The sequence below is a fragment of the Brachionichthys hirsutus genome, chromosome 17, assembly GCF_040956055.1.
Source record: "Brachionichthys hirsutus isolate HB-005 chromosome 17, CSIRO-AGI_Bhir_v1, whole genome shotgun sequence".
NCBI classification, from domain to species: Eukaryota; Metazoa; Chordata; class Actinopteri; order Lophiiformes; family Brachionichthyidae; genus Brachionichthys; species Brachionichthys hirsutus.
In genome coordinates this window covers 2,222,441-2,250,147 of record NC_090913.1, presented here as the reverse complement: position 1 = coordinate 2,250,147, position 27,707 = coordinate 2,222,441, and the positions used below count along the sequence as shown (strand labels likewise).

Below are 27,707 nucleotides of genomic sequence, written 5' to 3'. Positions count from 1 at the left end.
TGTATCTGTTGTTTCGTTTTGTTTGTTTTTCTGTTAATAAAGTTCAAAAAAAAGAAAAAAAAGAAAATGGGACCGCTAGCTGACGCCTTCCTGTTAGCTTAGCTAGCTGCCCGCGCTGTTAAAGCCACAGCGCCGTTCATGGCGGCCGCTGTTGAAATACGTAATAAATTATGTTTTTGTCACTTTCCGGTAAGACGTGCGCGTTTTTCAGTCGGTTAATGAGAGTTCGGATAAAGTTTCTTCCCGTTATTCGGTGTTTGAACGCGCACCCACCCGTGCTGAAACGACAGTCCCGCCCCCCGAGTTCCACTTCTGTGGAATGTTGGTCTGTAACTATGGCAACGGAGGTGTACACAGACCGTCGCGGCCTGCCATTGGTCGTCCGAGCTGTCAGTCATAAGTGAGCAATTATGTGGACGAATTTGGACAAAAGTTAGTTTGAGAAATCACAGATAAAACTAAAGACTCGTCGTTTCGCCCGCGCGCCGGATCGAAGGTCCGAGTCCGCGCTTTAAAACACCGGGAGTGTTCCGGGAGACCGAAACGCACGTATCAATCCTTCACGCAGCGCAACAGCTGGTCAACACGTCGGGGCTCTTTCGCGGGGACAGCTAAAGCCAGAGGAAACGGTGGACGCGCGTCGCTTCCCAAAAGATCTCCGCTCGGAGGGACACGAATAAATACTTACCGGTACCGGTCGGTGCGCGGCGGCGATCGGGCTGGCTCCACCGAGTTATTAAAGCCGACTCGGGGGGAGATGGGTCAACAAAAGAAAAGCTGCACCATCTGGCGAAGTGAGCCTGAGGAGGAGGAGGAGGAGGAGGAGGAGGAGGAGGAGGAGAGGGAGGAGGAGGAGGAGAGAGAACCTCCAAGCATTTACAATCAGACAAGGAAATTATAGAGATCTTCGTGTTTGCTGTGTTCATAAAGTGTCGATGGGCTGAATAAACCTTCTAAAAACCACAAAGTGTATTTATTTATTTGCGCATTTATCTTAGAAATCGTTTCATGGAGCAGATGGAAGTTTCCTGCTAATCCTGTTAATTCCTTTTAATCAGGAGCGACCCTGATGGAACAAGAGGAAGCATATATGCTTTCATGCTGCGGTAATTAAAGGGTTAATTAAGAGGCTGGGCAAGATAACGGTGTCGTCTCAGAGACAGCCGGACAACAGGCTGCAAATGTAAACATCGAAATTCATTTTGGGTTCATTCCCACCACAGCTTGATCGGGAAACGGCTTCTTCTTCCAGAACGTTTCAGAGGTTCTCCCCTCACAGGCGGGTTCTGAGATTCGGATTTGGAACATCAAATAAATCTGTGCAGAAAATACAATTCACAAATATAAAGAATAACACCTTTAAATAATTTATTTGTTTCTACAACAGGCTGTAAAGCAGCTATCCATCTTTAAAATAAAAACGTAAGAAAGGAAACATTCTTCTTTTAGGTCTTTTCAAACAACCCTAATAAGAGTCCAGATGAAAGAGAAGAGGGGATTTTCATTATTCAGACGGGTTTTCCTCTAAAGCCAGCATCCAGCTGATCGATCAGAACAAAATCAGAGACTATACTCCCCTTTGACATGAAGATAAATAGGCTTAACGGAACGACCTTGGTCCATGACCTCACCAGCTTCCCAAAACCACAGACTTCTGGGTAATATGTTTTCTCGTGTATCAAGGAATCAGATTTTTATCTTCTACATTTTTAACGATCTCGATGAACTTCAGGGAGGCCTCGTATTGGAACGGCAGCTGCAGAGGACTTCTGTGTGAACGCTTTACTTCAACTAGAGCGCAGGGAAGACGGTCACGTTGCATTCAAGGTCAGAAAGTGGAAACGTGTAGAATACAGACTCAACTCGCAAACACAAAGTGCCAAAAAGCAGACAAACCATTTTGTGATTGCAACTCTTAAACAATGAGATCAAATATTCCGGAGCTCGTGAGACATCCTCCGATTTGTCTGAGCTGCTGCTGTTCAAAGGTTTCAAGGCTCCCTTCAGATTGTGTGGCGTCTCTCCCACCGTCGTGGCAACCGTATCCATGGAAACACTGTGTTAACACATACAATGCTAAGCATGCTTTCAGCGTACAGGACAGAGATTGTCGTTATCTAAGGCAAAGTGACGCCGCCCAGCACCTTCCCAGGACGGTCGAGGCCAAGTGTCCGATAAAATACTATAATCCTGGAGCTTCCTGCACTGCTTCACTTTGTGTGTGTGTGTGTGAGACAAAAGACAGACATGTACTTCTTGTCCATTGTAAGAGCTCTCGTCTTTACAGTCATTTGATCATGCACCATGGCTTCTGATATTACTTTACTGGACGTTTCTACTCCGGTCTTATAACAGTCACACCTTACATCGTGAGAATCCAGAGGAAAGCACGAGGAACGGACCGGTGGAAACATTCAGGTGCCCTGGGAGGATACAAGACTTGAATAATCGGCTTCCGTTTAATAAAAAATAAAAAGGGACAAAACAAATACAAGCAACGTAAAATCATAAAAAAGGTTGAGTTATCCTTCTGGACAGCGTCCACCATCAGAATATACACAGCGTTCAGTTCCTGAAATAGTTTTACTTCGTAGCTGGACTCGGAGGTTCGGACGCAGCGGAAGGGAAGGTGCGTCCAAACCCCCAGCTGGTTCTGAATATACCCGTCCAGCCCGTGGACCTCATGGCTCCTGGATCCGAGTCCAGGACCGGGACCTGTAACTTAGAGTGCAAACAAGTCGTCCTTCCTGCAGTAATAAATACATTTACGACACTCATCCTCTGCTTCCGATCATTCTTAAAGTCCTTTAACTCGTATGAATTTGCGTGACCACCAGTTGTTAACAGAAAGCGGGCCTCGCCGCGGGTCGCCGCGGGTTCACCGGGCCTTAAGCGCTCAAACTAAACGCACTGAAACTTTGGATTTTCTACATTTGCTCTATTTTGCTTTGCTGACATCACGATACTGAAGCAAGTCCTCACAGAACAAAACAAATCTTGTCATTAATATTTGACTTTAAATCAAGGTGCTGTCATTCCGCTGGATCGACAGTCCAGGTGGCCGGGGGGGCGGAGTTTCAGCCAGTGTAAGGAAGTGGATGAGACAAGACAATTAAACATTCTGTTCTTCACCTCCGTCACAACCCAAGAGGAAGCTGTACGTTTTACTGGTGCAAGGCTCCGCCCCCTTCGGCCCGGCCCGGCCGCCTCAGAGTGACGTGTCCTGGTGGATGGACTGCAGGCAGCCCAGCAGCTGGTAGTAAGGGCCGCCCGGCGAGGCCACGGTCTCGAAGACGGACTGGAACGCCCTGCGGTCCAGCTCCTCGTCGATCTGGTGCCGGTAGAAATCCATGGCGACCAAGCAGAACAGGCTGACGTCCACCACGTCGCTGGAACCCATCCGGCTGATCACGTGTGGCAGGCTGGTTGAGGGCAGGAGGGGGTCAAGGGTCAATCATCCTCGCGCATTGGAATTTAGACCGATTCAAAGGGTGCCATTGGAGGATACAGGGCCGAGATCCACTGGGACGTGGACGCGGAGACGAAGAAGCAGGACAGGCTCCACATGGCCATGGCGGCCGGCGTCCTTTGAGTGAAGTTCGATAAGGACAGGAGCACCCAGTCTCGCACCATGGAGGACTGGCCGGTGGCGTGGAGCGTCTGGAAAACCTGCAGGTGGGCCCAGAGCAGAGGGGATCGGGCTGCGGTTCTGATACAATAGTTTTCTCTCCAGCGGGTGTAGAAAAAAAAAAAGATGTTTCCATTTCAATGTGAGCACAGCTGAATCACGTTGCTTCAAATGTCCTTTGTCCTTTATTCTACTAGAAAACAATGAGGAAACCTCAGTCTGCGCTCCGGCTTAACGTCGTCATGACAACATATGGTCAGGTAGATCAAGAGAAAAGCTGCTGCAGCTGTCAGCACAGTGCAAAGAACTTGAATAATGAAAAAAAAAACAATATAAATCTAATCTGTCGCCGTGACTTTAATGTATTTTTTTATTTTCTGCAGAAGTGTTTAATCTCACGGCGCTGACCTTGTAGACGACGGTGGCCATGAATTGTGGGTAAGGCTGCTGATTGGACAGGAACTCTCCAATGACCTTATTCATGACGTCCTGCGGTGGGAAGAAGTCGTCCAGAAACTGCGGCAGGATCCGGGACACCACCCGGGCCTCGCTGGGCAAACCTTTACGGATCCTGCAGGCAGGAAAGCCCCAGAAGAGCGGATGTGTCCGGAACAAAAGCGCCTCGAGGCGTGCATCAGAACCCCCCCACCCCCCCAAACCAAATCATTCATAAACATGAAAGCTGAAGTGTATTTATGCTACTGAACACGCCAACGGGATGCGGCGTGGATCGGGATAAACACGGGGTCTGTCCATACCTGTCGAAGAGAACAGAGACCCTCTCCATGGCAACAATGATCGACTCGCCGTCGGGCGCTTGAGGGTCAGAGAGGGCGGGGCTGACCTTCTCCTTGCCTGAGGAGAAACCAACATGACCCGCCGTGACGCCCATCGCCTCGGCTACAGCAGAGCCGGAGTCAACCGGACCTCTAACCCCTGAACCAGCCGCGAGCACCGCTGGGAGGACGAGAGGGGGGGGGGGGGGGGGGTCACCAGGTGAACCAGTGGAGAGGTTAGAGTCGTCGGCGTAGGGACACTGATAAAGATTCAGATCTGGGATCTTTTAAAAGTCAAATGGAACGGCGTCCGATCGAATCAAACCGGTACCGAGGTGTTCCCCGAGTGGTACCAGACGTATTCGGGTTCAACGGGTGCGTCACAGACTGTCCTCTAGCGACTGGACGTGCTTCAGCTTGCCTTTAAAAAGCTCCCATCATGCTACGGGCTAAAGTTAGTAGGGGTTAGAGGTCGGGTGAGCCACATGCAGGAGGCGAGCATTAAACAGCTGGTTAGACGCTAACGGGATCGCTAGCATTAGCCACCGTGACGTAAACATCTGGAAAGATTGTGTCGTGTGGGGAATAATCCTGAAGGGTCATTTAGCAGCAGACGCTACTTTCTACTGTGATCTGCGCCGAGAAGGAAAGAGGATAGGAAACAGGAAACAGGGAAAAGAAATGGGATGCAGCCGCACTCGAGGCCTTTCTTACCGGTGTACATGCAGGTCAGCATGAGGCCCAGAGCAGCCATGGCTCTGTGTGGCGACGGCATGTTGACTCTGTCCACGCTCAGCTTGACCAGCGCTTCTCCGTCCACGCGAGACAACTGCTCCGACAGCAGGAGGCGCTCAAGCCCGCGCAGCACGCAGTGGTAGATGACAGAGGGGGTGGAGTCCTCGCTAGCAGACACCATCACGCCGCACACCTGAGAGACACGGGAAGCGAGAGGGTTCAGCGGGAATGGTCGTCGCAGATATTTCACCATAGCGCCGACTCAGAAACATTTTTATTCTGACTGAAGAAAGACTGACGGATCAAAGGGTCTTTGTGTTTACCTGAATAACTGCAGCCATGAACTCAGCGCCGACGTCCAGAGGGTAGTTCTCCATCATGTAGAAGGCCACTGCACACATCACCAGCACATGCTGCTGGTTCTGCAGGTTCACACAGCTGCAGGGCAGGAAGAGGCCGCCATTACATTCAGGCGTGTTGGAAACCTGGAGGCCGCCATCTAGTGGTCACATTCGGCACTGCACACTCATCCCCCCTGTTTCCTGGATTACTTTTCATTAACATTGCAGCAAGTGGCGCTTCAAAATGTGTTCCTCAATATCTCGGTTGATTATTGACCGATGTTTATGGAAGTTGACAGTCATGTAGGTGGGGGGGGGGGGGGGGTCTCCATCTCACCACTGAATGCAATCGGATCGGATCCGGATTGCAGATATTATCGAGCTCTTCTACATACGGCTGTATGCTTGCATTTCAGCCTGCTGTGTATTTAATATTAGAGATAGAGATTTTGAACAAGCGTCGTCTTATAGCCGAGTCGATTCCACATCGGCGCAGGTCAACGGATTTGTTCCATCTTTCAGATCCAGTTGAAATCGGTGTGAAACAATTTAGTTTTTGGAGCCTTTCAATAATATCTCTCTGATCAAGGAGGTTCCGTTTCCGCTGCCCTCACCAAGACACTGTGGAATTAGTAGAGGGCAGACAAATTTGTAGCATCTTCACAAGCTGTGGATCGAGATCCAGAAGAATCCTCCATTACTGAAAGTGTGCTTTTTGTCTAAATCACAGTATCAACATGAATCCAATCTGAAAAGGTTTGTTTTCATGGTTAAACAATCTAAATCACAATGTAGGGAGGCTGAGGGGGGGGAGAAGTGGGGACCCAGACGGCACTCACTGAGCGATGGCCCTGAGGTTGGACAGCAGGTACTCGGAGACGGTGGGGATGAGCTGCTTGGCCGTGTCGTCCAGCAGGTCACACTCCAGAACGTAGAGGACTCCATGCAGAGCCCCCATCCGGCTGGGCAGGTGAGTGCTGCGCAGGGTCGTCTCCAGCAGGCGGCACACAGGCTCTGCTATCACTTTGTCCTAAAACAAATGTCCATTCAGAGCTTCCGCACGCCGCCGGACGACGGAAACACGCGGCGTCGCTCACCATGCCCAGCACGGCGGCTGCTTTACAGACGGCAGGCACCAGGTACTGGTTGAGGATCTCGTCCTCTGGAGGATGGAGCTTGTGCAACTCCATCAGGGTGGAGAACATCATGTCGAACTGGTTCCTCTCCGTGAACAGGTCCGACACTGCCAGCAGCTGGACAGAACCATCGGGGAGAGGCTTTACTTCATTCAGTGCAGCAGGAGAACTCGTACCGCTGCGGACGGACTGCGCTGCAGCTCACCGATCGGACCACCTCGCTGATGAGGACGGTCGGGGTCCTCCTCCTGCCTGGAGATCCGGGGACGAGCCACTGGCTGTACAGCTCCAGCAGGAACTGGGAACACGAATGGATGTCCACACCTGCGCGGTGCTTCCTGAGGGCGAAGGCGGGGACAGGTCCCAGCGTTGGTCGTCGTTTCAGGGGGATCTTTAAATGAATATTGTGCTAATTAAATTGTGCGTGTGACCTGGAGTTGATGGGAGACATGGGTGGGGAGGTGGGGGCCGGAGCGTCGGCTTCATCTTCTTCATCCTCCCCCCATTCCTCCTCCCTCAGTGGGGTGATGCCGTTTCCCAGCCACACCGAGTGAATGGAGACCTGATGAGGAGAAACACATTTCACTCCGCCTGAAACCTTCGTCCTCCAGCACAAGCCTCGTCTTCCTCCGCCTCTTGGCTTACTTGTCCCAGTTTGTAGTCCATGTTGCCCACCTCTCGCTCGGTGTTGACCTGAAGCAGCAGTTTTTCGTGGCTGATCAGCGTTCCAGCTGAAACAAAATAAAGAAATGAGCGGCGCACGTTTTGTTTTCTTGCTGCGGCTCTTTATGAATGTGGATTGCGTCTCACCAGCCGAGGCCGCCGACAGCGAGGGCACCGGGTCCCAGGCGTGGTAGGGGTGATGCGTGTGGACGTTGTCTCGCTTTGACACAAGAGACTGAATCTCTCTCTCCACCTCCCCCCTGATCACCGCAAGTTTCTTTCCGAACCTGGGAACCCACACAAATGTTTATTCTTTAGTGTCATTCCGGCCGTGAGGATTCAGCCCAGGCCCGTTTGCTCGACAGGTTGCATCCCGGTGCGGCTGCGTACCTTGTTTCCAGGGCCTTCAGGCTTTTGTTGCGAGGCTGCTGCTCCAGACAGCTGACTGCGGGGTTGCCAGCGGCGGGCAGGGTCATGGCACTCAGCACCAGGCTGGTGATGGCCTGCACTGCCAACACATTTAACTGGGTCCGCTCCAAGTCCTCCTAGAGGCAAAAGCGTCACTCAAGCCGGGTCGCATCCAACAGAACCGACTGCCACCATTTAGTCAGTGTGGTTCTGAGGGGTCATGACCAGGGGTCCCCCAAACCTTCTCCTGAGGGCCACATAATGTTTTCCTTCTCTGATGTCAGTTTGTACAGGAAAAGTGTGACGATGGCAGGGGGGCCTAAACATTTATCGTTTTCCAGACAGCTACAAAATAACCCTTCACAGAAAAAAAGTCTAAGAGTTACCATTAATAAAATAACTAAATAACCCTTTCCGGGTTCATCACAGAAAACAAGTCCATGGAACATTAACTTTCTGGTCGCATGTGATCATCATTAAAATTGTCCCAAACAAAAAGGATGCTTTTCTTCAGAATATTAATATATTCTTCACTAATATTATTTTTAGGAAACGAAAGATTGAATTAATGACCCCTCTTAAATGCACCCCACACCATTATTGACCCCCCACCGGCTACTCCTGTTGTATGGAATGGAAAATAATAATATATATATATATATATATATTTTGGGGAATTGTTCAGGGGGCCGGGCCAAACGTGGAGGCGGGCCGTAGTTTGGGGACCACCGGCCGTGACAGAGAGCATCTCGCCGAGCAGGAGCGCCCGTCTTTATGTACCTCTTTCTGCGCCTCCTCCTCCTGGTCCATGGTGATGGGTTGGGTGACCAGCACCCCCAGTAAAGTGGCCCAGGTCTCCTCGAACTGAGTCCTGCTGCTCCAGCCTAAACATGAAGAAACGTTTGTCAGATGACAAATAAAACATGGATCGTCAAGACAAAGATACGAAACGGTTGCATTGAATGCGGATAAAGAGCATCGAGTGTGTTTTTCTGCACCGAGAGTGTTAATGCGGTACAGGAAGTCTCTGAAGACGTCCTTCTCCTGCAGGAAGTCCACAGGGATCTCAGGCAACGTTGTGCCGTAGTCTCCTCCTGGCACAGGGGCCCAGCCCAGTTTCCACACCTGCGCACGCACACACACACACACACACACACCACCAGTCTTACAGAGCGCTGCTTCACATGTACAAACTCCAGGTGCGTTGTTCACACACTGACCAGCGGAGGCACTCTGCTGTAGCTGTTCACTAGAGGCAGCCGCGACAGACTGATGATGATGTTGCGCAACATTGGTGTGAGGAAAGCCGGGAACGCGCGGTTTCTATGGTGACCCAGGGCAAGGACGCTCTGCAGGCCTTCCACCAGCTCGCCCATGATCTCACACGCCTGCCACTCAAACATGTCTTGAACAAAGTGAATCATATTTCCCATGATTACAGGAACAAGAAAAAGCTCAAGGAGCTGCAGCTGGACGGAATGTAAAGTATTCACGGTTAGCGTTAGCGGAGTCCGCTTCAGAGCCCGTCTCCGCCTTCGTTTTCTTTTCTGGATGCAGAAGTTGGTCGCCGGGACTCACAGCCACTGGGAGGACAAAGACGTTGGCTGATATTTAAACGGCACGCGGACATTAAAGTCTTCATCGCTTGTGACAACGCTGCTCACTGCATTTCAGGGCTTGAACAGACGTGCTCTGCTGGGACGCCTACCTGCAACAATGATGAGGCGCAGGCAGTAGACGAGGGAGCAGGTGTGTGTGGCGTACGCCGGGCTGGAGAGCTTGTTCCAGACGCAGGGCTGCTGCAGGGCCAAACACAGACAGGACAGAGCCCACTGCAGGTCCACGCTCAGGGGCAACCGGTCCTGTAGGATGCGCCACGCCACCACCTGGACAGAGAGATAAAACAGAACAAAGAAGATTTATATTTAAAAATTCAGTAGAGACAGGCAGCATTGCATCTTGGGGGTTCAAGACCTGGTTCGCATTTGAAGCACATTTTCCATCGAAGGTGAAGCTCGGAGTTCTTTTTCAACGTTGCGATCCAAGTTCAATTCAAAAGTACGTGAATCAGCCGTCTTTCAACAATGTGGTTTACCTCCATGGCGGTGCAGGTGAAAGCAGTGATCAGGTGCTCCTTGTCAGCAGGGATGTGTAGCGAGGAAGGTAACTGGCCGACACTCAGCAGGTACTGGGACAGAGCTCTGCAGAGCGACAGAACCCGGGGATAGAATCCTGGCTCGCCTGGAAGTCAGAAAATAATAAATACGACACCACAAAGAGCGTTTTCTCATCTTTACTGCACAGGACTCAATCCCGTTTCATGACTCACCATAGATGTCAGCCAGCTGGTCCCAGTAGGGCCGAGGCTGGGAGGGGGGCAGGAAGGACTGGTGTGGTACAGGAAGCGGCGCAGTGACCCCTGCAAGCTGCTCCAACGTCACCTGCAAGGCCGTCTCCAACAAGAGGGAACCCTGACCCCGCGCTAACCGCTGCACCCCCATGCTCAGGCAGGGACACAGCAGGCCGAGGTTGAACTCCTGAGGAGAGGTAGAGGCCAGTTTGAGAAGCAGTCGATTTTAGTCTATCAACATGTTCAGGGAACATTTGTGTGAAATCTGTGTCACCTTGCAGGTCATGATGCTCAAGATGTCAGCGGGAGGTAGTTTGTTGAGGAGTTCTGTCGTCTCCAACAGAGAGACATCTCCACGAACGCAACACTGAGACTTCACGAGAGACACGTACCACTCCTATGACCAGACATTAAAACTTGCTGAGAAGAATATACCTCCGATCCGAACTGCTTTACACTCTAGGGTCTATACAGAGCTTTAAAAAAACTCCATCCACTCACCTTGTCTACAATCACCAATTCAGGGGCAGGTGGAGGCGCTCCATCCAAGGGGTGTGATGTCACAGGAGGTGTTGGGCTGCCGGTGTCGGCAACAGTCGCTCTGAACCTGTCCAGCAGGGAGTAGAACCTCTGATGCCTGCGATTAGGTGAGCAGAAGCTGGCATGTCATTTCAGTACGACAAACATCCGATCCCCATTTTCTGTTTGGCTTGAGACGACTGTGCGACAGGAAGCTGCCGCTGCTGGAGTGTCACCTCTGAGCCAGGCCACTGGTCTGCAGGTATTCCTGGATCCTGTCCAGTTCCTCCACAGGAAGCTGAGCTACACTGTTCTGCAGGTTGGAAGGACAAGACAAGCGAACTGCACACAGCTGTCACCCAAAGATTGACAGAGAAACTCAGGTTTTAAATCGCTCGCGAGTTGTGAGAGGCTCAAAAATGCAAACCCAGAAATACCTGGAGTGTCTCAGCCAGGAGCATTTCTACCCGGCGACACGCTAGCGTGTCCACCATGCGAGCCAGAACCCTGAAGGGCGTGTTAAGCAGCTTGTCCACATACAGCATCAGCAAGGAGCCCGATTGACTCAGGTGGATTCCTTCCAGACACTGCAGGGTCTTCCTCAACACGGTCGGCTACAAAAGGAGAACGGGAGGAAAGAAGGCAAACGTGAAATTACGCTGTCGATGAACAAACCGACATAAAACAGACAAAAAGCAGGAAAAAGAAATGTAGATGGAAAGAGAACTTAGAGGTTGTGATCTCACAGTAGAGAGGTCGTCACAGCGAGACTGGATGGCCTGGATGAACAGGCCACTGGCAGCGGAGTTGCGGTGCACAGCACTGATGAAGTCCTGCACCGGAGGCTCATGGGAAAGGTTGATGAGGTCACTTACGTGGTTAACAATCAGCCAGGTCAGATGCTCCGAGTCGTGGAGGTTCTGACACTAAAGAAATCAAAATGAAGGCTTCACTTCGACATTGAATGAATATATTTTGAATGAATGAATGAATGAATATATTTATTAGATAGAATGTTAGAGTACAAGTACAGTCACACAGTAGCATGTATTACAGTACAAATAAAGTCAAACATCCTGTCTAAGAGGAGCATTTCAAAAAAGCCCTTGCGGTCTTGTTTCCGTTGAAAGTCCTTCATACATAAATCATCAACAATTAACAATACAAATTTAACAATACAAATAAAAATAAAACCAATATTCAATAACTCAATTGATGTAACATAACATTAGAAAAATAAAAATAAAATGATTTTACACCGCCGATGCAAACTAACAATTAATCTAAAATAAATCACACCACTGATGTAAAAAATGACAATGAATTAAGCTTTATATAATCAAAGCAGTTCCAACAGAAATAAAATATTAGACTCACCACGTAGTCGCAGAAAAGGATGAGGGCTCCTCGTCGTACTAGCTCTCTGTTCACCATGGCTAGCAAAGCCTCAGGCTTCTCCTCGTCCCCCTCCCCCGAGGACTGAGGGCTCAGCAGTTTCGTGCATGAGAGGCTGTGTCTCCTGAAGGACGGACGGAGTCAGGGTACATCTCAACAAGAAGAAGGAGACACCGTCTGTTCTTACTTGGGCGTCTGGTGAACCTCAGCCCACCAGGAGTAGTTGGTGTAATTGATGATGAGAAGGACCTGACACCACAGCAGCACCAGGGAGGGGTGGGTGGTGATCAGGCACTGGACCCTGCCGTTCAGCCCCTCTAAGGGGTAAAATGGGCCGGCCTCATTAGCGGTCTGCCCAGCGCCGCTCTCGCCCTTCAGGAGACGACTGGCTGCGGCCGTGATCCGGCGAAACATTCCTGGGAGGAGAAGGGAAAGCCGGAGACTGAAGGAACGGAATGCTAGAAGGGTGGATCATGGCGAACGCAGTTCAACAGAAGCCGCCTCTCCCTCCGTTATCTGCCGAATACCGATATAAGCTCACCGCTTTTGAAGACGTGTATGAGACACATGAGCAGCGTGCCCAGCTGCTGGCAGTAGAACGTGTGCTGCTGCTCGGTGATGTCCACTTTCACCAGTCTGGAGGAAATGTCATCCAGCAACACGCCGACCAGCTGGAGCAGGAACCTGAAGGAGAGAACAAGGTCCGGTTCGAGCAACGGCGAAGGGAAAATCAATCCTGAAGCCGCACCGCGTGAGCACACCCACCTGGCGAAGGTCTCTTCAGGCGGGGAGTTTTGAGCCTCACCGTCCGGCTCCACGGTACCAAGCGGGTCGCTTTGAGAGGGACTCTGCTGACGGAGACGCTGAATTGCGTGGTAGGAGAGGAGATGCGGGGAGAGGGACAGTTCATGGACCCGGGACAGGACAATGTCCTCAGTGGACTGGGAGACGAGGACCCTGAGAACCGCCAGGATCCCAGACACCCAAAGCTGGACCGTCGCCACCGGTGCCTGGTAATCCATTTCAGAAAGATGCATAGTTCCAAGTAAACAAGGCGTTGACCCAACTAGGGCGCTAGTGCATGTTCAGAGATCAGATCTGCTCTCACCATGGTGGCCGGCGTGGTGAACATGCTCTTCAGGAGCATGTCCACAGGTCTGAGAGACGAGGGCGCGACCGTCTCAAAGAGAGTGTTCAACACCCCCAGCGCCTCGGGCGAGTCCAGGTGCATCTAGGAAGAGACGGCAAACAAATGTATTCAGGGTCTACTCTTACATTTACACGTTAAAAGGAGACATTATGAAAAACTCACTTTTCCCATGTTTCTACACTATTATGGTGCTTTTTGGTCACTACCAACCCAAAAACAGCAAAACAAACCATCCGGTGAACCCTGCAGAGTTCTGTAATCACCTACTGAAACACATCTGGCAGAAATCTCGCCCTGTGATGTCACCGAGGGCAAACGTGCACAAGATGTTCTTAGACATGCACGTGTATGGCGTCATGCAATGAACTTAGTTTCAGTTTCGTTTTCAGAGGCTCTTCTGACAGAGCTGTTTGAGACTGACAAGAGGGACGCTGTCCTGTAGCATCTGTTTGAGATGGACAAGAGGGACGCTGTCCTGCAGCATCTGTTTGAGACGGACAAGAGGGACGCTGTCCTGCAGCATCTGTTTGAGACGGACAAGAGGGACGCTGTCCTGCAGCATCTGTTTGAGACGGACAAGAGGGACGCTGTCCTGCAGCATCTGTTTGAGACGGACAAGAGGGACGCTGTCCTGCAGCATCTGTTTGAGACGGACAAGAGGGACGCTGTCCTGCAGCATCTGTTTGAGACGGACAAGAGGGACGCTGTCCTGCAGCATCTGTTTGAGACGGACAAGAGGGACGCTGTCCTGCAGCATCTGTTTGAGACAGACAAGAGGGACGCTGTCCTGCAGCATCTGTTTGAGACAGACAAGAGGGACGCTGTCCTGCAGTATCTGTTTGAGACAGACAAGAGGGACGCTGTCCTGCAGCATCTGTTTGCTATTTTGACAAAAACCGTTACAGATATTTCATACAAGTGTCTGGGAACTGCGATATTTTGGAAAATACTGTGGAAAAAGAATAATATGTGATCTTTAAAGAAAGCGATCGGACAAGCAGATGGGACAGTTCCATGCTTTTCCCAACCTGCTGCTTGGCAATCATGGGAAGTATGACGTCAGCGATCTGTCTGGACAACCTCTTCCACTTGTCCTCGTTCTCCTTGTGGCACTGCTGCAGCACAAGTATGAACATCTCCAACACCTGCGACACACGCGGAGAGTGAATGTCCCATGGAGAAAAGAAGCCCCGGAACATTTTAACATGCTCAAGCGCTGCCTGGATCGATCCATGAGCGTACCTGGTGGTACTGCACGAGTCTGAGCAGCATGGACACCACCACCTCTTTCTGCGTGTCCAGCTCTTTGCCTGCATCAGCTTTGTTTGAGCCCCTCAATACAAACAAGTCGTGGACTATTGGCTGCAGGGCCGGGATGGCTGCGAGGATATCAAAGACAAATGTGACTATTTCAGCCCCTTTTCGATTCTCCCCGCGTCCTGGAGGTCAGGCGTGTGGTTGGCGCTCCTCTCACCATGCGTGACGGCCTTCCTGCCACTTGCCATGATGCCGTCGCACAGCTGGATGATCCTGGGAATGCTGATTATCTGCTTAGAGTGGTAACGCTCGTAGGACAGCAGCACCAGGAAGAAGAAGATGTTGGGAATGACGGCCTCGGAGTCTCTGTGTACAAGTACAACATGTCATTTCAGTTCACAGTGGAATGTTTGAGCGTAGCGCTCATCACCATGCGAGATGATGGGATGTACGGAACCATCGCACAGGGAACCCAACGCCTTTACAGGCCCTGTCGGCAGGAACCAGCCTCACTCTGTGTGGGGATTCACCGGCTGCAGCACACTGCTCAGTGCTGGAACCATTAGGACCGCCACACACACACACACAATAAAGAAAACATACCAGCGCAGGTGACTGACCTGTTGGACACACAGTAGCCATGGAGTGTTATTAAACACCAGACGGAGCAGCGCTCCTAATCTGATTGTGTAGCCACTATGCAAGGACAATAAAGGCTTTCTATTTCTAATATTAGAATTAATCTACACTGAACAAGAAGAAGCCATCACAAACAAAGTCACGGATGTGCACAGGTTTCTGGAAATGCAGCGCAGACATGAGATTTACCTGAACTGCCCAACTTCAATGTACTCAAACTGCTTCAGTACAAAACCTATGAACACCTGAAATACAGGAAGTCTGAGTGAGCCACGGTCGAAGGCGAGTCGACCCAAAATGCTGCCGTTTGGTTTCCAAACCTGATCGGAGTCCAGCAGGCAGTAGTTGACTCGGAGCTGCACCAGCTGGGCGAGCAGGTCCAGGACTTGTCTCTGCAGGGCCACAGAGGTGCTTGTAGTATACTGCTTCAAAGCTTTGATCACCAGCGGCTCAAACAGACGAATGTGATTGTGGATGGCATTCTGGGTAAACGCAGAGAACACGAAATGAGCAAGAATAGCGAGAAACAAACAAACAAAGCAGAGAGGCGGCGGCGTACCTTTTCTCCTCGGTGGCGTGTTGCGTTCGCGATGTTGGACCTCAGCTGGTTTGAAGCTTTCTGAATCACATCAAACCATCTAGAAACGGGAGATGGAAGCGGATTCTTTAAAGCAGCGTGTCCGATCCTCTGGAGACATTCATGCACACACGTTCCCGTGACTAATACAACTCACCCAGAAGTGTCCTGCTCCTGTTCAGCTTGCACCATGTTACGGAGACTAGCGTCGGCGAGAGCCTGAGTGAAGTGAGTATACGGCGCCATGAAGCAGTAGTGGTAAAGGCCCGGGCGCAAGCTGGACGAGCCAAGGCGGAGCGCCTTCCCCTGGGAACGGCTGGGTCCACTCAGGATGCCCTCGTACTGGGAGGCCAGGTTGGTGCCAAACAAAGTCTTCAGCAGCTGAAGATTGAGAGGTCCTCGGTTACTAAAGCGCTCATCACCATGCGAGATGATGGGATGTACGGAACCATCGCACAGGGAACCCAACGCCTTTACAGGCCCTGTCGGCAGGAACCAGCCTCACTCTGTGTGGGGATTCACCGGCTGCAGCACACTGCTCAGTGCTGGAACCATTAGGACCGCCACACACACACAATAAAGAAAACATACCAGCGCAGGTTACTGACCTGTTGGACACACACAGTAGCCATGGTAGGTTCTCTAGAGAAGCAGGACTTGAGGTAACCCAAGATTTCCTCCACACACTGACCAAAACAAAGAACACCAATTTACTGATCGTTACAATGATTGTAGCTTGGCTTTGTAAGGAGGGGATCATTTGCTTCCCAAAATGCTGCTTCTGTGGAACTTCATATTTACCCTGCTGATGTCATGCAGTGAGGCTATCTCCAGGAGCTGAGACAGGACATCTAAAGTGGCGCGTAAGAATCCGCCGAACTTCTCTTGGTTACTGTGGAGATCCAGCGTCACCTAGGATGTAAAAATCATTTTACACCGCGTCAAAACGTCACCAACCACCATTCGGGCTATAAGAGATTTGCTTAACACTAAAGTTATTGAAACTAGTGGGACCCGGTTCTGACCTTGTAGTTGGTATGTGTGGCTTTGAGGACATCATAAAGCTTGAGGTAGGGCGGCAGGTGGTAGAAACTGCCAACAGTGGTGGATTTGTTCACAGCAGTTGACCCTGTGCTGTCCATCGGCCTGCCTGCTCACACAAAGACCACAACAAACTCATTTAATATTCATATCAGGGGACCGTCTGCAGCCGATGGGTGGGAACACACCTGTGTTGGCGTCGTTGCCTTTCTTTGGGCTCATGGAAGCAGCACTGGGCTCAGCAGCATCCTTCTCCTTTCCCTTTCTCCGAATAGGACTGAGGGAGGGCGTGTTGCTTAGGGATGGGAGCGTGGCCTGCAGAGAACAGAACGAAATGTGAACTCAAGAATGTCTGCTTGTAATCAGAGACCACCAGCTGAAAACTACTTTGATTTATTCTGCCTATGAGCTGAGCAGTTGCCTTAACCGCTGGTCCCGGGGGGCTGTCGTCCAGCACATGGGCGCAGATGTTGAGGACCTTCATCAGGTGGGAGAAGAGTTGCTCCACCATCACCACCAGGGGGCGCTCTGACAGAGCCGCCCAGGGTTCCTCCATCTTACTGGAGCTTCCACTGCTGCCTTCTTCCTCCAAGCCCCAGGGATTTCTCATGCATTTGAGAGCCACAGCTGGGATCACACATTTTACACTGATCAGGAAATAATTTCATATTATTTTACCTGAAAGTTCGTAGGAAATGTTGCGCGTGTGCAAATACATAAACAGCCCATAACCCACCAGCAAGCAGATTGCCAGAAAGCAAAAGTGCATCCTGGTGTGCAGAGAGATCCAGCGGGAACCAGGCCGAGGAGAGCAGGGAGAGGACCATGTTGGCCATTCCCACCGTCAGAGCCCTCCGCTCAGCGTCTGGTGCCGAAGCGCTGCTGGGCTGCGACACACTGCAACCGAGAGGAAAGAAAACGGAACAAAATCGACGTCGGAAAGAAAATGGGTGGGAGATTATGCAACTAGAGCCCTTAACCCAATCTCTACTCCAGGGAACCCACAGAAGCATTTTAGAGCTCCTAGTGTTATAAAAAACAAACACGGGCTTGTTCTGGCTAACCTGGAACCACAAAGACGATTAGTGGCGCCGTTGGCCACAGTAATTCATGGAGACAATATCGAGCCCACAGCTTCGAGAAACATCTTTAAGGGGCTGGCCTTCCGTCAGCTTGCTAATCAAAATGTGCTCTTGTGTGTTATTAGTGACAACATTTACGATGAGATGTGTATTCACTGTGAAGCAGCAGGAACTAAGTCATTTTCAAGCTGCAGTGTCTGACATGCACCAGCGTGAAACCGGACTCGACGACAATCAGTGGAATGGCTGTGCCTTGGCTTCACTGCAAAACAAAAACCCAGGAAAATAGAGCAGCAGAACAAATCTGCAAAGACCTGAAAAGAGTCCAAAAGAAAAGGAGCCTTCACAAAAACTGTACTGCCTTGGTGATGCAGTGCAGGTCAAGGGTGAATTCACAAACCTGAGGGTCCTGGCCCTGCTGCGATGGAGACTGGAGCGTGAAGAGACGCTGCTGCTGCAGCTGACGTAGCCACAGTGCCAGCCTGTGCTCCAAATAGACACCGGAAAATGTGAAGCCAGGAGGCACAAAGCCTCGCAGCAGCCAAACTGCAGAGAGATGCAGACGAGCCGCTTGAGAAAGTAGACATTTATATAAACACACACACAGCAGGCAAACATGTAAAGCTGTAAGACTCACAGTCAGGGCCCTGGAGCTAGAGGAGGTGAACGCATGGGAGATTGCGGCGACAACTCGAGACAAATTGTTCTCCAATGTGACGTCGGCCACAACGTTGGACAAGTTGAAGCCTCGGTATGTTCTGAAAGGAAAGAGACGCCCTTTGATTCCACGAGCTTTACAATGAAACCGCTTGGAACGGCAACTCTGTGCGTACACACCTTGTGATTGTGCTGACCGTGAACTGGGAGGGGGGTTGTGTTTCATGCATCAGCAGCTGCAGGTAGACCGAACTCTGGTCCCGGGCAATGGCCACTACTGGGTCCACTTGACCTTGGTCACAGTCGTAGAACAACCTGGAAACCAGCCTGACAGGAGGAGGCGAGGGAGATGAGCAGGATATTTGGGAAAGTGGCTCGGAAACAGCAACGTCCAGGACAAAAGTGTGACCGTCACACATCCAGCAAGAGACGGCGTACCTGCTGACAGCAGACGCCGCCACGTGCCGGACTCGGGGGTCGTCATCGCCCAACAGATGGATGACCACGTCACTCAGAACTCGCTCCTGCAGTCGCAAACGCTAGACAAACGAGTGAGAAGAAACTGAGAACGGCCTCCAGCTCAAGCTGAACGCGAGGCGTCTCCCAAGCACGGCGCCCTTACCCCGGCGTAGTGATGATCCCCTTTGTGCGACGCCTCCGTTCGCCTCTCTAGGAAACTAACTAACCTAAAAACAAGGGCCGAGCGGATCTTTGTTAGCCCACCTCAACGTGGATGTGAAGAGCACACCGAAGCTACACGCCAACACAATCAGCTGAAGTGAAAAGAAGCATAAATGTATAACTATTGATCCCACCGGAAATCCATCTCAGCCAGGGTGTCCAAGAGCTCGGTACGAACGAGCCAATAGGACGAGTCCCGAAGAGCGAGCAGGCTGATCAACAGCTTCAGGCCGAGGTCGCCGAGGGTGCTGCTGCACACGGTCGCGATGCAGTGCTGACAAACACACAAACACGTCAGGCTCCCGCACGGCAGGCCGGCTCCTCGCGTTCCTGCAGGTGCTCCTTACCCTCACTGCAGAGCAAGCCATCTTGCAGGTGACCGAGGACTCGTCGCGCAGAGTTCTCTGGAGCAAAGGCACCAAGTCCACCAGGGACAGAGGATTACCTGGAGAGCAGCAGGCCAGGTGAGAGAGAGCCAAAACAAGCCGCTGTATGCACACCCCCCCCCCCCCCCCCCCCCCACCACCACCACACAAACTCACCGGTTGCTCTCTGCACACTGGCCAGCCAGGCGTGGATGTTGTAACGCGTTTTGGTGAGCGCTGCCTGGATGATGGCTCCACAGAGGATGGCTGTGGCGCCTCTGATCTGAGGGTCCCCGTGTTCGACGAGGCCCAGGACGTCACTGATGTTCTGTTGCTCTGCATGGAGGGTGGAAAAGGTCACACAGGGTGCCCGGGACAGACAACTACTACACAACTACTACTACTGCTGTACTTTCGGCTTGTCCCATCTGGGGTCGCCACAGCGACCCAACCTTCTCCACTGCACCCTGTCCTTTGCATCGTCCTCCCCAACATCAGCCACTCTCATGTCCTCCCTCACTACGTCCATGTATCTCCTCCTGGGTCGACCTCTAGTCCTGTTCCCTGCTCCGTTCCATCCTCAGCATCCTTCTACCAATATAGTCCCAGTCTCTCCTCTGGACATGTCCAAAACATCGAAGTCTGGTCTCTCTGACCTTGTCTCCAAAACGTCTAACCTTCACTGTCCCTCTTATGGTCTCATTTCTAATCCTGTCCAGCCTGGTCACTCCCAAGGAGAACCCCAGCATCTTCATCTCCTCCACTTCTAGCTCCGCCTCCTGTCTCGTCCTCAGACCCCTCCTGTTAATTTACTGGTTCATCAAGTCAGCTGTCCTTGAGTGAAGCTCCACCCACCGTTAACCTGATTCAAAGTCCAACTAGAAGAGCACTCAGAGCTCAAACCTCCGCCGAGCAGCTCATCCATCATTTCCGTTTATGCCTACCTTCTCCTGGAACGCTGCCCAGCGGCTCCAGGTACAGGGAGTTAAAGAAGGCTTCTGGATGCAGCGCCGCCGCCGCCCCAACGCAGCTGACCGCCAGAGCTTTCACGCTCACTCGCACCTCTTTGTCAGGGATCAGGCCTGGACAAAAACAGCACAGCAAAGACTAGAATAAAAACGTGACGATGTCAGACGCGACAAGAAACGACGACAGATGAAGAAACGACGCTTCGTCTTAAAGTCTGTCCATAGCCGATAGTTTCATGTCAGCGCAAATGGAAGAGAACAGCCGACATCAATGACTTCATTTATTGGTTAAGCTCATCCCAGTCATGTCTCGCTTCCATCCAACCAACCAATAAACACCACTATCATTCTCCGGCTCGGTAGCACTCACCATTCTTTTGTCCCGTCAGCAGGAAGGAAGCTGCAAGAAGCCGAACACAGTGCACCAGTGGCTCCACCCCTTGATCCGTGTAATGTCCAATCGGGCCCTTGATCCGCAGGGGCTAAGCGGCAGGCAGTTCAGTTATAAAGCTGGTTTTCCCCGTTTAGCATCTGGGTGCACACGGCGGGCGTCTTTACCTTGTTTTCAGGTTCGGGCTCGGCGGGTTCTTCCTTTGGGGTGACGCGGTCCACGCTGATGTCAGAACCCTGCCTGTTGTGGCCTCGGCCCTCAAATAGATGCGGTTTGCTCAGCGCTGCCCAAAGAAACAATGAGATTCACGACAACGAGGAAAATGTGCCAACGCAGCGTCGTTTCTTTGTTTAGGGGGGGCAGCATACCAATCGCGCACTGAAGTAACGGTTCTGAGGGTTCTTCTTGGGAGGAAGGTGCCGCTCCTTCGTCTTCTTCATCCTGTAATGCTCCGATCTGCATCCCAGAGTACTGGCTCTCGCTGCCATCCAGCACCTTATGCACAAACACACAGAGCAAACTTCTCTAGAGGGCAACTCAACCAAGTTCACAGGAAAAACACAAACAACAACCTGTGAAGTGTGAAGACATGCAAGGGCCGTTTGAAGAAGCACGACTCGTTCATTATCCAGTTCGATTTGCTGCACTGTGGATGAAGATAATCCAGAAGGCTCAAACATTCCTCTTCGGCTCTAATGGATCATGCTTGGGTTTTTCCATCGACAGCAAATCAACCTCACTAAAGACGGATCTCAAGCACAGGCTTGAGATCCGTGGCTGCACCAGAAGAACAGCAAGCTTTTGATCCAATCGAGTTTACTCTAATTATTAGATCAAGTCAGACATGGGGAAGGGAGAACAAAGTTCTTGGATGCATCACTGACAAAATGAAAAAGGCAGAAGGTAACATGCCGTGGAGAGGACGAGCACGAAGACCCAACACCTCCAGCCTTGAAGTCTGGTGTGGAAGCATTTTGGTTTTAATGAAGTTGATCTTTAGCTAAAAAGAGGCTCAAGATATTAAACTAAACTGAAATAACCGTGCCCATCAAGAAAAACCAGATCCAAGGTTTCACCCGGAGATGGAAGCGAAACAGACCTTTTAACTTGCTGCCAACCGAGAACAACTAACATTAAGATTGCAACCAACTCAGAATGAGCAATAATAAAATCACAGGCTTTCACGGTTCCGTACGGTTAGACCTACTGGCCTCTCAGCCTCTCTCTAGTGACACAGCTATCGGCATCGCTGAACGAAGTGGGTACTGTGACTGCAGCGAGGCGTGGCGATCCACGGCTGCCACAACCAAACAGTTGTACTGACGCACACTGCAAGAAACAAAACATCACTTCTCCAGGTTTCAGCAAAAGCTAGTCACAAAAAGGGTCCCAAATCTGAAAGAACCGACGTCCCTTATGAGGAGACTTTGAATTCAACACTTGGGGGTTGCTTGTTTTGTCTTTCAAAAGCATTTAATTATTGGAAGGGAATCACTGCAGACGAGAAAAGAGGGAGAGACAAAACGTATCGCCACCGGCAACAAGAGGGAAAGTAGCAATCAGCAGGGAAAATCTGTGCATGGATTGTACGAACAGGCCAAGGAAAGGACAAAGACGGAAGAAAGCCAAAAGGTTTCCGGACAAGCAAGCCCCTCCCCCCCACCCCAACCTTTCTTTTGGCTGACCTTGTCGCTAGTGCTAGAGGAGGAGGTGGCATAAGAGGAGGAGGAGGAGGAGGAGGAGAAAGAGAACGACGATGACGAAGAGGAAGCTGTGAAGTCGCCGTCTGTGGCATCAGGACCCTCGGTGGAAGTCGGTGAGGGTGGGGGCAGCTCAGTCACTCGAGGCAAAGAAGTGCATGACTGACCATGTGGGGAGAGGGGCGAGACCAAAACCGTTAGAATGGACAAAGCCACATCAAAAGGATTCTGGACCTGATTGACCCAACAGCGTGGCGTTTTAACTCGTCTGAGACGGACTCTGAACACGAGGGTTCGTAGTTATCTGCAGGATTAAATAGTAATTAAGTCTTTCTGCGTCTTGGGAAGTCCCCTCGTCATACAAACACGTACTCAAAGAACTCAACAGGATCTTGACCTGTCATTTCAAACACCAAACTCACACTGACCAGTTCCGCTACATCCGTAGGAGTGACAGCCGAGTCCGGCCCCTCTGTGGTGGTCTGGGACGAGTCGCTGGGTGGCAGCGAGCGATCATTAGTGGCTAGCAGAGGCCCGCTCTCTCCTAAGGGCCCGCCTTCTGGTGTGGCGTTCTCCGGAGTGGTGTAGTCAGCCGTCTCCGGAGTGATGTTGGCCCCACCACTGGAGCTTTGACTCAGCATGTCCTCCTCATTGTCGTTGGGGGATTCGGGAGTGTCTGATGCAGAGGTCACGCCTCCACCACCCTGGTCCGAGGATGCACTGAGGTCCACGGAGTCGCCAGGCTGCAGGGCATGCTGGGAGGAGCGCGGCTGCTCAGTAATAATGTCCGCCTGTGCTGTGGAGGAGGCGTCGGCACCAACCACGGACGCTGCAGAAAGACATTTTGTTTTACTGCTACGTGGGGGTTTTCTATCCACATTAAAGTGGAGTTGTAAGGCTGCCACGGCTGGGGCTCGCCTTCGGCCCTTAGGTGGGCGTAGCTCACCTGTGAAGGAGCTCGTAGTGACTTCTGTTCTCTCAGAATCATCCTCCAATCCGTCCTCCTCCCCAGAAAGCATTTTACCTGGAAACAAAAGGTGCAGGGTAATCAGCATTATGGTCACAGAAAGGGAACCAAGGATTAAAGCTGGCTGGCGTAAAGTCGCCTTCCACACGCTGCATTGGAAAAACAACAACAACAACAGACTCCGAGATTATCCCAAATATATCAGAAACCCTGAGAGAATCCTCATCAAGCGAGCAGAGGACATAAATAGACTGGTCACCTCTCTGTTTCCTGAGTAGGAGTGGACTGCAGGAAGACCCTCCCCCAACTGCAAAGGACAGGAAACAGGAAGTAGAAGCCAGAGATGAGGAAAAGAAAAGCAACAGAAACTCAGAAAGACTCTTAGGAGAGAAAAATTAGATTCACCCTGATCATAGAATGAGTTAGCAAGAACAGAAAGGCATGTGGCTAAAACACCTGCTGATTCTGTGACCTGTTAAAGACAGTCAGTGAAGTTAAAGAGTTAAAAGGTACCTGAAGCACAAACACAATAACGGCCGAGGTCCAGGTGACTGTGTAGCACAGAGCCAGCATTACATAATAGAAAAGGATAGCCCGGGCCTGATGGCGGTCTTTACCAATGAGCTCAAGGATGCTGCCGGAGCGCGCGCGACATCCGGTGCCCTGTCGGAACACAGTGGCGCATCGAATGCTGTCGGTGGTGATGAGCATGTGCAAAAGCTCTGGTGGGGGGGTCCTAAACATCTGCTGCAGGAGTTCCAGGGCTGCTGTAACCACATTGTGATCCCAGTGCTGCGTGTAGTGCAGGGTCAACTCGTACACCTGCAGAGACACTTAAACATTCACGCAAAGCTCTTTAATACGTAAAAACAGGCAATGCATTTCACATCTCCACCTGTAGCAGCTGCTCAGGTGTTGGCTGCACATCAGCCTCCTTCCTCATGACACCAAAACTTCCCTTCAGACTGCTCGTGTTGACCTGCTGCTGCAGCAGAGGCATGAGATAGCGGAGAGTTAACAGCACCCCCAGGATCAGGTGGCTGGGGTGCTCCTCATCCACTGGAACCAGCAAACCTGCAACGGAAAAACCAACAAACAGAAGGTTCTGGGCACTGCAGCCAAGGGCACAGAGACCAAACAAGCTCATAACGAATTGCTTGTGTAAGCTCAATCATCTTGTTCAACACCGGGGAGGTAATAAAGACCACAGCGTGCATGTCTGTCCTACCCAGGAGCACATTAAGGAGCCAGGTGTAGAAGTAGCTGGTGCGTCTGGAGTGTTGGCAAATGCTGACGGCTGAGCTGCCCGCTGTCCGTCTGATGGTGGGGGAGCTGGATTTGAGGTTGGCTACAAAGGATTTCAGCATCACCTGGGACAAAATGATTGAGAGAAGGCTGTCATACTGGACAGATGTATGCATCCGTCCTCGCATAAACGATGATGTGTGTAGATTTCAGAGTGCTGGTTATATTAAAAAAATTATGTTTATGCAATTAAAATGGGAAATACACATTCTGAAAATCTAAAAAATAGAACTCAAATTTAGATTAAGTTAAAAATAACTCTAGAATGTCACAGTATGAAGAGTGGGTAAATTAGTGTTTGCTTTGCGTGAATACCTTGATCTCGCCATCATTTGCAAAGTTTCCCAGCACTGCCATGATCTTGGGCATTGCAGCAGCGAGAGTTTCCTGTACAGTCTCCTCCTGCCGCTTGGTGATTCTAGCGAGGCATGGCAACAGGTTCACCAAGTACGGTCTAGGCCACAAGATGAAGGGACGGATAAAAAACCAATACAATTCTATGAGTCACTTAAAACGGAGCAACGCTCATACTTATTGATGATACTGTAACTACCTGCATTTCTGGGGTCTAATGAGGTGGGCAAGCTCAGCAAACCTCCACAAAGCTGCCCTTAGACTCCGAGAGGCGCCATTCTGCAAAGACACAAGCATTACCTCACATCAATATCATGTTTTCACGGAAACACACATTCTTACATTCCCACGAGATAAACGCAAAACCTGTTCAGTAATCAGTGAGACAAAAAAGAAATAAGATCTATATTTATCAAATTACCTTTTTAATTTCTTTATACAGCTCCAGCTGTAGTCTAGGCAAGTTGGAGTCCATCAGTGCCTGAGAGCAAGTGTCAGAATGATCATCCTAGACAACATGCTTTAAGAATAAAAACCAATTCATATCTGAAATTTATTATTTATTGCTGATCCCCCCCCAAAAAAACAAATGAATGAGGGACATCAGAAAAGAGCCTTGCTGGAGGAACAAAAGGTCCTGCTCACTTTGATGATTTTGTTCAGGCACTCATCGGCAACCATCCGGACATCTGATTCGCTGTCATCGCTGCAGAGAAGGAACATCTCCATGGCAATGCCGAGCAGTTTCTGAAATTCTGGAGACGTTCTGCTCCCAGGACCATAGAGCAAGGCAAATGTCATTATACACAGAAATACTCAACTATTCACGCCTCGACCTGACCTCCAACCTGCTCCATCTTTTCCATGAAATTAGTTGCAGAATTTCTAGCAATGCATGATATCTATGAGACAGGTACGGTTAGCAGGAGCTAGCGCAGCACAGGCAGCGTCGCCCTTGAGCCGGAGTTTTGCAGCAGGAATGGCATCCAGCGTAAAACCTTGCCAGAATTAAACATGCAATCAGCAGAACACTAAATAATCAATCTTTGCTCACTGCACCTCAGCCTCTTTTACACTTTCTTTCTGCATAAACCACATAAACCTCGTTTTATAAAGCGAAACAGTGAAATTATCATCCATCTTGATGATGCCAGCCAAGAGCAGCAGATAATTATCAGAAATCGGTATCGTCAAATGTCAAAACTTCAAAAATCTGAACCCAAATATTTATCGTCAGCCATTGTTATCACACACTGTCACATGTCAAAGAGCAGAGCCTACCTCAGAGACTGAGCCACGATGTTTTCACATATCGTCAAGCAGTGGGTAACCCGGTCCTTCTTTGTAGTAGCCTGTTCCTTTTTCCTGTGAGAGAGGAGTAAATCACTTAATAGTCAAGTTAACTCGAGAAGTCCCCTTAAGAGCATGCAAAGAATCAGCGTACATCAAACAATCCCCCTCACCGTCCACCTTTAAAAAGAGCCTGAAAGCCCACTTTTATTCATTGGCATTCGAGATGGTGACTGAGGCCTTATTCTTTATTTGTTCTATATGTTCCACTTACTTATGTTTTAATCTACGCATGTACTGCACTTTGTGTCAGCTGTGGTTGTTTTAAAGTGTTTTATACATAAAGCTGAGCTGAATTTAAACTCAAGTCAAATCTTCTCTGATGATCATTGATCTTAAGTGTCCACAGCCACTAGAGAAGAAACTCACAAGAACACAATTTAAACCGTATTTTCCTTGCATCTGAAAATATTTATAGCAAAACGCCATTGTTCTACCATAGTGAAAAATAAATATCAAGGTGATTACCAGAACAGATTGGTTATATGCCAAGTAAAGGTATACTACTACTGACGACAGGTGAAATACTAGGGCTCTCTGGTCAGCAGAGGAGCCAGATGCTTTAACATCAAAGATCTTGAGAATGGCTGGAGGCTGAACAATACGTTTGAAAAGGTGGACGAGATACTCCTCTTATGAGTGTGCTAGGCGTGAAGCTGCTTGAGCAGGGACGCAATAAATCAAGCCATGCAGATAAGGTCACTAAAAAAAACACGGTCGGGTTCGGCAAACGCGTAAAAGACGCCGGTCCCAGAGGCCATCGCTCCGGTGCTCCGGGTCACGGCTGAGCACGCCCGCATCCTTCCTTCGGTAATTAGCGTCACTATTCAATGCTCGAACCGCAACACGCCTTTTTCAGACAGCGTTGTGATTCCAACAACTCACTCTAGCTGAGGAACCTTTGGCTCGATCCCTGGCTCCTTCAGTCGGTGCGTGAGAATCAATTAGCGGCCCCCTTCTACGTTGTGAATCTGACCCTGAACATTTCTCGAGGCAAAGTGTGGATCATTCACCAGGCATTTGAGAAATGTCTTAAATTTAAAACATACAGGTTCAACTTTGCATGTTAGCCAGCGTTTGAAGCTAATCACTGGCGCTAGCTGAGTTACCTCTTTAGGCTTTCGCCTGTTCCCTGAGAAGTCGTTGTTAGACCAAAGAAAAAGAATCGACTTACTGTCTCTGGACAAGCTCCTCCGCGGTCGGCGGTCCCTGTTGCTGTTGGAATGTCTTCAAAGACTCAAAGGCCTTCATCAGTTTCTCCATGGTGGCCAT

General features: G+C 50.4%; 1 protein-coding gene and 2 non-coding genes across 3 annotated transcripts; all 3 read right to left on the bottom strand.

Annotated features, from left to right (window-relative positions):
- Positions 1 to 1,237: 1,237 nt before the first annotated feature.
- htt (huntingtin) lies at positions 1,238 to 27,707 on the bottom strand. The gene is made up of 68 exons (XM_068750628.1): positions 27,610 to 27,707; positions 26,367 to 26,450; positions 25,731 to 25,851; positions 25,507 to 25,566; positions 25,285 to 25,364; positions 25,047 to 25,185; positions 24,655 to 24,796; positions 24,322 to 24,500; positions 24,044 to 24,248; positions 23,686 to 23,733; positions 23,406 to 23,483; positions 22,882 to 23,288; positions 22,445 to 22,621; positions 21,128 to 21,254; positions 20,927 to 21,042; positions 20,739 to 20,850; positions 20,345 to 20,482; positions 19,578 to 19,736; positions 19,383 to 19,480; positions 19,170 to 19,309; positions 18,977 to 19,040; positions 18,793 to 18,893; positions 18,535 to 18,681; positions 18,335 to 18,455; positions 18,098 to 18,243; positions 17,352 to 17,512; positions 17,037 to 17,242; positions 16,804 to 16,930; positions 16,600 to 16,724; positions 16,376 to 16,486; positions 16,183 to 16,260; positions 15,732 to 15,955; positions 15,557 to 15,635; positions 15,318 to 15,479; positions 15,187 to 15,242; positions 14,576 to 14,724; positions 14,344 to 14,480; positions 14,130 to 14,246; positions 13,060 to 13,182; positions 12,717 to 12,961; positions 12,493 to 12,635; positions 12,139 to 12,367; positions 11,934 to 12,075; positions 11,303 to 11,482; positions 10,994 to 11,170; positions 10,793 to 10,869; positions 10,539 to 10,674; positions 10,312 to 10,434; positions 10,017 to 10,224; positions 9,783 to 9,928; positions 9,396 to 9,573; positions 9,181 to 9,270; positions 8,908 to 9,092; positions 8,686 to 8,812; positions 8,468 to 8,571; positions 7,670 to 7,824; positions 7,427 to 7,566; positions 7,262 to 7,347; positions 7,048 to 7,178; positions 6,822 to 6,954; positions 6,578 to 6,733; positions 6,320 to 6,510; positions 5,463 to 5,577; positions 5,101 to 5,332; positions 4,387 to 4,483; positions 4,037 to 4,199; positions 3,509 to 3,669; positions 1,238 to 3,422 (listed from the first exon to the last, which is right to left on the bottom strand). Exons 1-68 carry the CDS (start codon positions 27,705 to 27,707, stop codon positions 3,209 to 3,211), a joined length of 9,606 nt encoding a protein of 3,201 aa, XP_068606729.1. The 3' UTR covers positions 1,238 to 3,208.
- LOC137907193 (small Cajal body-specific RNA 14) lies at positions 14,804 to 14,933 on the bottom strand. Its single transcript, XR_011105924.1, has one exon. It is a non-coding gene; the product is annotated as a small Cajal body-specific RNA 14 (non-coding RNA).
- On the bottom strand, positions 16,012 to 16,141 carry LOC137907197 (small Cajal body-specific RNA 14). The gene has a single exon (XR_011105928.1). It is a non-coding gene; the product is annotated as a small Cajal body-specific RNA 14 (non-coding RNA).